General features: G+C 34.0%; 1 protein-coding gene across 1 annotated transcript; it reads right to left on the bottom strand.

The window, feature by feature from the left end:
* Positions 1–212: 212 nt before the first annotated feature.
* On the bottom strand, positions 213–7,890 carry LOC108369950 (synaptic vesicle glycoprotein 2B-like; the record flags this gene model as incomplete). Its single annotated transcript, XM_017625176.1, has 7 exons — positions 7,677–7,890; positions 7,268–7,561; positions 5,938–6,100; positions 5,704–5,882; positions 5,424–5,605; positions 839–1,083; positions 213–375 (listed from the first exon to the last, which is right to left on the bottom strand). Coding segments are annotated over exons 1-7 (1,260 nt in total), but the record flags the coding sequence as incomplete, so codon positions are not given.
* Between the last annotated feature and the right edge of the window lie 2,560 nt (positions 7,891–10,450).

The following is a 10,450-nucleotide window of genomic DNA, read 5'->3' as shown; positions in this document are numbered from 1 at the left end:
AGATAAAGAAGGAAAGTTAGGGGATTAGCAAATGAATGTATGACTAAGTATGCGATTTTGTAACGAATTTCCGTCATCACTTGCCAAATTAGGCACTACCCTTAGGCTTAGGCGGAAATTCGTTCTCTTCGTTCGTGATCTTCTCAGGCTGTCAAAAGTATCAACCAACACCAACCCCCAAACTAAATCTCTATCAACACTCTTTAACTTACCACTTGACATTGTCCCAAAGCCGAATCTATTATTTGTGTATGCGTCTTATTAACGCTGTACTCCAAGATCGTGCACATTGTAGCACTCTCTGTGCCGTGTAGCTGTTCATATTCTTCAATCGAGGCAAACATTTGTGGCACCCATAGACGCAAAGTATTTTGACTAAAAGAGAAATTTTAAAAGTATATACTTATTTTTTATTAGCGTGTATGACATACATACGCATAGGGGTGGTCCCTTAAAATTCTGCGTAAAAAAACCCACGAAAATTTCAAAAGTAAAAGAAAAATTTGGTTTCGCTACCAGGTTTGAACAAAATTGATGTTTTTTTTTATTCGGCAAAATTTAAAAAAAAATTTGACTTTGCGCAGCTATAACTCAGTGAGTTTATAAATCTATATGAATATAAGTTTCACAACGCTGAGTTATATCTGGTCAAATTCAGACCACTTTTTTTTCTCGATTTAAAAAGAACTTATATTTTTTAAAATTTTCTGATTTTTGTGGATGTCTTCATTTTGTACGCAGAATAAAATAAATGGGTGCTCCATGCAAAACATAGATGTTGATATTTTAAGGTCCACCCTAATGAATATGTATAATAATAATTAAAAAATTAACTTACCCAAACAAAATGGCGAAGTTCATCAGATAGACGCGTATCGATAGGCCGAGATAGGGTTTCATTAGCAAAGGGCGTAGCTGTTGCAACCCCTGACGAAGGCCTACAGTTGGCTTCTTTTCCTTTGCGGACACATTAGGTGTAGAGGATTTCTCTTTCGGTGCTGCCTCTTCAATTGTGGCTATGCTAACTGTTGATGCATCACTTGTCTTTTCAGCGGCGAGTTGTTCGTTAACGAGTTCCTTAATCTGTGGAACGAATCAAAAGCAGCGGAGATCGTACATAAATACCATTTTCATGGACGATTTTTTTTATTTCGAAGAATATGATAGTATGATTGTAGAATATTAAATGTAAAAAGATTCCTGTGAAAAAAAAGCATCGACCATAAAGTATTGAATTCTCCGCCAATGCTGGTATTTCACTGATTCGCCGAAGAATTGTTTAACTCAACACTCTCTCTTTGATTACCACTTGTTTTAATTTTTTTAATAAAAAATAGAGCATATTGTACAACAAAAACCACGTAAATCCGATTTTAAAGGTTATACAGATTAAAACAAACAAAAATCAACAGAGGCTGTCTCTATTCTAGTAACCGTCAGTGTATAAGTTAATAATATTTTTAAGAAAATTTTAGGGTATGCAGTTTCGTAGCCCATTCAATTTTAGTATGATAAGTGCACATTTCAACTGGCTGCAAAATACCGTTAATTTTTGACATTTATTTTTATTGACGTTGTTGCGCATTTTCTTCCATACAAAGTATGCTCCACAAAACTGTTATATGGAAGATAATGCTTAGAAAAAATTGCCAAAACTTTTCTAAAAAATCTTACTAACTTATTATACTGTTATTACTTGAATGAAGGCAATTTTTGTTGATTTCTATTTTAATTCGTACAAAGATTGAAAATCGGATTTACATGGTTTTTATTGTAGAATATGCTATATTTTTATAAAAAAACTAATTAATATTAGATAAAAAACTGTCAACACTGAGGATCCCAATTCGTTGGGGCCGTTCATCCGGTCGAGATAGAAGAAATAATGTTTAGAAATGTAGAGGAAGAAATTCCCTACATAATTGCTGTGGGCAGTAGTAGTATCAATAGTTATTGTTTCCCCATTAAGTTTGATGAAATGCGTGGATACGTGACGTATGAGTACATAATTTAATGCTCAAATTTCATACAAAGAAATAAACTTTTATTGTATCTGGAAGTATGTTGCTTCCATTTGATCGGACCGGCTGTTTACAAAAGGTATTAAAATCGTCCCCTAAGTATTACATATATACAAAATTTGGAACTTATAATATAAGACAGTTTCCGTTAATTTTTAGCGAAATTTTAAAGTTATACCTCTCAATAAAAATATTTAGTTTTTCGAAGAAAATTATATCCAAGGTTATTTGGGGATGAACAATATATCATATTTGATTCCAATAAATGAATGTTTGGCTCTTAAAAGATTTCTACGTGTTTGGCCGAACCTCTCCTCCAATTTATCTTCTGCTTCTTGAAATTATGACCTAAATGGAGTGATCTACTCTTTTACTCCTTCTCCGAAGAAGTTTTTTTATAGCAGAAGTACACTCGGAGGTTTGCCATTGTCTGTCGAGGGCCGATCGCTTTTTGACCAAATAAAAGTAAAACAAAAACAAATAGTATAAAATATTCCAACCCAGCCAGCAAAAAATCTGAAAATCGATACGAAAAAGGAAACAAAGTGGATGAAATGCGGAGTTTTGCCCGTTTACCGATACCATTTTCGGATACATTAGTTGTGTTTTCGTATTCTCCAGCAAAAAATATCCAGTAACTTGCCAGTAACCAAATTTCGGAGAGTAAGCCAATATTTACTCCCAATGAGTGAAATATGCAAGAAAGTACGAAAACGCAAAGCCAGCAAAAAGTTGCTAGTTTTATGAACAGCTGATTAATTTATTGGTGTTTTTGGTTCAGTGTGTTAGTGTATTTTGAATAAATTGTAATAGAAATAAAAGAAATTGTAAAAGATAAGAGCACATGCCAAAAAACAGGTGATCTCAGCTGTAGGCATTTTTTGGCAATATGTTGGCTGATAGTGTACGAAACTGTACACGATGGCGTATGTACCGACAAGTACCGAAAACCGTTTTGGAATGGAGATATTTTTGGCTGTTTTTCTAAAATTTGACTGATTGAATTTTGCGTTCAATATGCTTTACTGTACTTACGCTGGATTTTGCACTAAAAATAAACAAACCAAAGAAACAACGAAAATCAAAATAATTGTCAGCAACTTCAAACACATAATTTAGGTAAAATTATGGTGCATTTACATGGTATGAATCTGGTCATAAGCCGTATGAATTTTCCTATACAAGAAGCACCAACTCTATGAAGAAATGAATGAAAGCGATATATGTTCATATATTTAACAATTTTGACTTACATATATACTTGGCAAGTATTTTTTTATAAACAACAAACAAAAAAGTTTCATTTTGCGCTAACTTCAAAACTAGAAGCCTATTTTTTAATGTGCTTTAAAAAAGGACCTACTGCCAATAAAGCCTTGTGGTTTGCTATTTTTTCAAGCTTCCATTTAAACATTTTTGTGGATAAACAGTTTTTGTTTTCTTTCGTTTCTCAATGAATTTTATACTTGAAAAGGCACCAAAATATGTATACAACACTTCTACATATCGTCGTTTAAAGTGCAAAACCGCGTATCAAGAAAATGCAAAACCTCATACATAACGTTCATAACGTTCGTGCGTGATCTTTTATTTTTGTTTCAGGTTGTAATAAAGGATAGCTAATTTTTTTTTACATAACCCTACAAGACATTGCTGAGCACTTTAGGCAAAAATTCTCACACATTTACACTTTTGTTTTTGTAGTACGGCATAAATGAGTAGTTTGACTATTAGTACTGAGGACTTTCTGATGACAACATTGAGGGGAAAGTACTCAAATTTTTCCCATGGCCTGAACGAAAATGAGGACTTTGATAAGCACTTTTGTGATTAGGAGTAATGATAATATGAGTACTCATATGATACTCAGCTGTCTTGTAGGGTAAGCGTCACTCTACGTTACCGTACGACACTTCCTTCGCATAGTTTTCCGGCACCAACGCGAAAGTACCCATTCTGACGGCGCTATAAGCCGGGCTAAACGGCAGCCACCACAAAGTAATATACATTTTTTGATTACATAGGTAATTAACCTACACAACCTTCAGTGCAATTAAGCGGAGTTGCATTTGAATTAACGTTATAATGACCTACAAGGAGAGGCGATACGGCTTTGAACTTTATCTTACATCTTATCAGTTTACATATGTTTTTGAGTATGGATACAATAAAATTAGATAAGGAGATTTTCATAAACATATAGGTTTAAAATGTTCAATTGTAAGTTATTGTTGAGTTTAAGCCCAAACGTTTCTACTAAGGCGAATTTATATAAGGTGGTGTTACTAGATCAGCTGATTTTTTGTATGTGTTTCGCCGCACGGCTTCTTGTGTCAAATTAAAAAATTTTGTTTGCACCTCCACATACCCTATTACAGATTTTAACAGTTTATGCCGCCAAACCAAAAATAAAATACATGTAAATTTTTGCTTTTTTACTCCTTCTATCACCTTATATTAAATTGCCTTTGTTTCTACACATTTTGAATACTGCAAACAAACTACACTGCCGGCAAAAAGTATTGGCATAGCAAATTTTTCACAATATATGGTCATATTTTTCTTTCTAATATTTTTCCGCCAATTTTTTTATAAAAATATGGTTCATTCTACAACAAGAAAACATAAAAATATAATTCCCAAACTTTGTGCAAAACTCGCGAAAATTCAGCGAATTTTCAACTTTATAAACAGATTTTTTAGAATTTTTTCCATGAAAAAAAAACTGCAAGTTCGGAGTTAGTCAAAAATCGCATTGATTTTTGAGAATTTTTTATTGAAGGTGTATTGCATTTTTTCCATGTAAAGTATTTTCGAAAAACATAAAACTTGTACTTTTTTATAACAAAATTGCTTGGGCTACAAATCTGCATACTCCGAAAAATTCTAAAAAACCTGATTAAAAAGTTGAAAATTTGCATGAAAATTTGCTTAATTTTCGTGAGTTTTGCACAAAGTTTAGGAATTATATTTTCATGTTTTTTTGTTGTAGAATGAACCATATTTTTACAAAAAATTGGCGAAAAATATTAAAAAAAAAATTGTGGCATATATTGTGAAAAATTTGCTGTGCCAATACTTTTTGCCGGCAGTGTAAATAAAAGCGTTAAGATAAACAACGCTACCGCTCTGGTATACGTTTAAACGTTCAGTGATCTTTGAACACAATTCAAGTCGGGCGACCATCTCTGTTATGCGCTTAAAAGCGAGAGATAGAATAAGACACCCTTCACGCATGTATGAATTAAACCCAAGAATTTAAAACTCAACTTAGAAATTTTATCTATTTCTATTGTTATCTTAGCAACAATTATGATTTTGCTGTGTATATATGTATGTAAGTGTGCGATTATCTTAGTGTGCCGTAAATTTTAATACAATAAACAATAAATATTTTCTTACCGGATAATCTTCACGTTTCTTACGATAGTTAAGTGCATATATTCGCTGAAAAACCCGCAATGCCTCTGCATTTCGACCCTGAGACATTAGGAACTTTGGGCTCTCGGGAAAAAAACTGAGTAAGGTGCCTCCAAACAGACAAGGTATAGCGCTTATGGCCAAAAATACTTGCCAAGAGTGAACTATAGAAAAATTAAGCAAAGAAAAAATATTAAAAAATACAATGCGTAAATTAACTGCAAATAAAATGAAATCGATACGAGTAAATATGTGTACTCACATTGCAAACCCAATAGCTGGAAATCCAAATGGCTGGGTAAAACACCCAGTGCAACTAGGGGCAGTGATATGTTGCCCACTGAGAACATAAGACCCACGAACATAATAACACGGGAACGATGTTTCTTGCCATGTAACTCCGTTAAGTAACTCATTATGACAGCGAAAGGACCACACATGCTGTTGAAATTATAAATTGCGGTACATATTTAAAAAAAAATTTCATATTCCATACATAAATCCTGAGATATATTTGAAGACCATCAGCTGTATGACATTTTGACTGCAGGCACCACCTAGTACGGATATAATATTACTCAAATAACCGAAGACGAGCAATTTTTTGCGACCCTTCGTATCCGCGAAATAACCCCACACTATCGCTGAAGAAATCATGCCTGTTGAGTATTTTTAACAAAAAAGGGACATCTTTTAAATTTTCATACGAGTATTAATCATTTCATACATGTGTACAAGGTATGTATAGTAGAACGGGTCAATTGGTATGGGAGACTTTTTTAAACTATGCGGGTAGGGCAAAGCAAATTAGCCGAAGAAACCACCTTGTCAAATTGTGTCGCAAGAGGTAAAAAATTTTCACATTTTCTTACTTTTTTTCTTTTTTCATACAATAAAATTTCAAAGAAAATATAAGAAGTAAAATTTTCTTACACATTTCCATGTTAAGGCCTGTTACCAGTTCTCAAGAAAAACAAAAAATTCATATAAATTGACGCACAAGAAATGGAAAAGAAATGTTCTTCTAACAAAATTTCATAAATCAGTTTGCAGCTCTCAAGAAAAAAATGCTAGTATATTTATTTCTTCAAGAAAATTTACAGCAAAAGCAAAGAAAAATATTTCTTGTGATTTTTCTTGAGAGCTGGATGCCAAGCTTTAAACTTTTATTGTATTACATAATTACATTTTCTCAAATTACACTGTAGGTAAAAACTCAATTTTTGAAATGACACGAAAAGAAAAAACGTAATCTTAATACTGGTTCATGGATTATGGATCTGTATACCGGTTTTATAAAAAAAAATTAAACTTTAACAAGGAAAAAATTTACAAAATCACAAATCTTTTGTAATTTTTTTCATATATATTAAAGCCTGTTCTTGTGCAAAAAAAATCAACCCACTAACGATGTAAATCGATGGATAAATAAATAAGTTGTGAATGGTCAAATGAAAATATGCAATAATTTTTTGTATGAAATAGGAGCAGGAAATAATGTTACTCAGTCATGCGCCATATCGTACATGGCGTATGAGTAACATTTTCCATGTTAAAGTCTGAATTTTTTTAATCGCAAGACCAATTTAAAATGAAAATATGTTGGGAAAACTGAAATGATTTAAAATAAAATTTATGTGTCTCGGCGCTGTTTTTATTTTAATTAATTTAATTTTAATTTTAGCGTCCCTACAGTGTAATCTGACTTCTTAGACTAGTATGTATGGTTTTGCACTTTCAATATTTTGACCAAAATAAAATAGTCTACACACGGCACACTCTCAGTCGAAAAAATGTGGAATTCATATCACTTTGTATATACTCACCCAAATATGTAATTGCATTTAAAAGCCCTTTGTCGAGCAGAGTCAATTTGAGATCACACTCAGCGCTCGGCAAGATATATGACATCGTCGAGGTCTCCACCACTGTGGCTATAGCAGCGGGAAGCGCAGAAATTATCAACAAAATATTGAAAGTACCGAAACCAGCCACTTCCATGGCGGTCTCAAAATCTGCTGGCACATCTTTAATGGGCGGCTCTGGTAGCTTTTCAGACGATATATTTAAATTCGTAGGTGTTTCGTTCAAATTCTTGCCTTCCATTATGGTGTTGGCTTCTGCTGAGGGAAAAAAGCCCATTACGTAAACCAATTTCACAATTTCATTTGAAATCACTCTATATTTACATACATATGAACATATACATATATATGTATGATAAATGCAATTTACCAGGCATTTTGTTTGTTGTCGCATCTATAGCCATTGCATGTACTTTATAAAAAATATTTTCTTCTTCACTTTAAATTGTAGATATTAAATCACTTTTCACAGTTCACCTCTTCAAATAAATATATGTATTTCACTACGAATTTTTCATGAGTCAATGCCCGAGCTTTCGCACTTCCCAATGGGACTGCTTTGTCTGAAGCGATCTCCTTTTTGGTGGCATCTTTTGTACTCCTTTACATTGCGGTTTTTGTTATTTTTGTGCTGACTAATTTGTTAAATTATATTTGTTTTGTAGACAAATATTTAAAACATCAAGATTAGCGCCAGTATTTGCATATCTGAGTGAGGTATGTACATACATACATATGTATATGGTGACATATATGAGTACGTACTAATTTGATGTAGTATTTCTCCATCTAAATAGATTACCTACATACATATAGTACACATACTCGTAGAAATCGTAATTGTTCGCAGGCGGCCAGCCACGCTTCTCAGAGGTGCCTTTAACAATCGCAATCGTACACACGCATGCACATGTTTCAAATATATAAATATGTATGTATGAAGCTTGATCAAATCTTAAATAATTTAATTAACAAAGTTGTGTTTATAGGATTAAGGTGCCTGACAGCTTTTGTCCTAGTCGAATTTCATCATTAACCCTGTTTCCGGATATTTGGTTGGAACTTAGAGTTAATTTTAAGGAGCTTCCAAATAAAAATTTAAAATTTTTATTCAACTTTCATTACCCTATTAACGATTAAAAATTAAAATACACAGGTTTACAAGTAGGGAAAAATTCATTGAATAAACATGAAAATTCATATACATAAGGTTTTACATTCGCTGAACCCGAATCCAAGATCCGTTAACCTCCTTAATGTCAACTTCGAAGTCACTTGAAAGTCAAATAGGACATAAAATTTATTCAATAAAAACTAAAAAAAAATTTGTTTTTGTTGCCATTGAAACCGAGTATGGAGGTCCCTTGATTCCTCAAGGTCATCTGGAGGTCATCCCAAGGTCAAATTCCGATGAATTTTATTGAATTTTCAGGTTTATTCAATGAATTTTTCCCTACTTGACCTTCAAATGACCACGAACCTAACGTGATGGAGGCTAACGGACCTCGGATTCGCATTCAGCGTGCCGAATAACATAGGGATATATAGGTTTGGTTTAATATGCATACACTTTTTTTTTTGTAAACCTGTGATATCATATGAGATTTCAGTTAATTATTGCTTTGAAGAGAAAATGGCCTCACTCGAGAGAAGTTGTTTTTTCAAATCTCCACAGATATGTACATACATATATATATATAAATAACTATACACTTCATACATACATACATATGTAGTACGTTGAAGTCAAATAGTAACATTTGTTAGACATTTTACGTTGTCATGTAAGAAGATAACATTTTGAAAGATTACGCTGCTACGCTAGGGCAGGCACCTTGCCGTTGGTGCGGGGGCTTAGTCGATTCACAATCAGACCTTAACAACGGCTGGTAGTGTAATCGTGTCTCTACCTCCGGCTACTGTGCGAGTGCACTCCATTTCCTATGGTTCGGGCTGCTTGTGAACGATGACCAAGAACTGCCGACCACCTAATCCAGGGTGTTAAGCGACACCGTGCCCATTGGAAGGCTATCAGCTAGGGGGTTTACCAGAGCGGCTGTATTTTAACGGTGGCCTTGCTGCGGCATCGGGCGCTGCCGTGGTGGACCATTTGAATTCCCCTTATTACGACCGAGACTACAGCGCCCACCTCGTCGGGTAAGTAGGTGGTCGTACCAGCAAGATGAACACAAACAAGCAAAAACCAAACTAAAAACCAAACCAAAATCAAAACCCAACCAACAAAACTTCGAGTGATGGAGGGGATTCGAAGCCAATCCCTCTCTTCCGCTCCTCTTTAAAGGAGGCGGAATTGACTCCTGGGCAGGGTGCGGCAGTTGCTGCTGCGGCGTGCAGTAAGGGCTCGGAGCCGACCTCTTCGTCTGCACTTGCTGTTTTCAACTGTCGTTGCTTGAGCTCATCTACTCTTTTGCAGGGAGAGACAGGCCACTAATATCTTATTTAATAAAGAAGAAAAGGAAATATACATTTTTAGACGTAACACACTCGAGTTTTTTATTTATCTACCAAACAAAATTCTACGTAATTCGCAACAGAATATTTTTAAGTAGATCTTTATGTAAATAAACGAATACTACGATTCATGAAATCTTATCATGATACTCTAGCGAAGATGTGACGTTTTTTTCACGGCAGCTGTGTGGGATTAAAATAGTCATAAACTAAATAAAGTCGTGCTGTTAAAGAAAAAAATAAGAATTTATAAATTTTTCCACAGTAGCCACTGCTTTAAACGATTGTTCTTACTCGGCGACAGTTTTTTTTTTATTTATGTTTACTTTAATCCCGAGTGCAAGAAATGCTATTTATGTATATTTCTGATATGGCATGGTGGCATACATACATACATACATATATCGTCGTCTGGGTAAAACATTGTCGTAAGCGGAATTTTGATGATTTTGAGTTATAGATGCAGGTCTGTTTTTTAAAATATGATCCTTCGATTGGTGTTATCAGTTTTTCGATATCTCGCCTATTCTCCGAGATATTCAGTATGATTTTTTTGTTGTTTGTGTAGACGGTGTTGCACATACGACAAATTAACAATATTTTCTTGTAATTAAAATATTGTCGTGTGTGCAAAATTACTCGCAAATCCAAGAAATTGCGCAAAAATTTAGC

This window comes from Rhagoletis zephyria, unplaced genomic scaffold (assembly GCF_001687245.7).
Source record: "Rhagoletis zephyria isolate East Lansing unplaced genomic scaffold, Rhagoletis_zephyria_1.1 Rzeph_scaffold_03927, whole genome shotgun sequence".
NCBI lineage: Eukaryota > Metazoa > Arthropoda > Insecta > Diptera > Tephritidae > Rhagoletis > Rhagoletis zephyria.
Note: the sequence above shows the minus strand (reverse complement) of the source record. Positions and strands in the feature narration are given on the sequence as shown.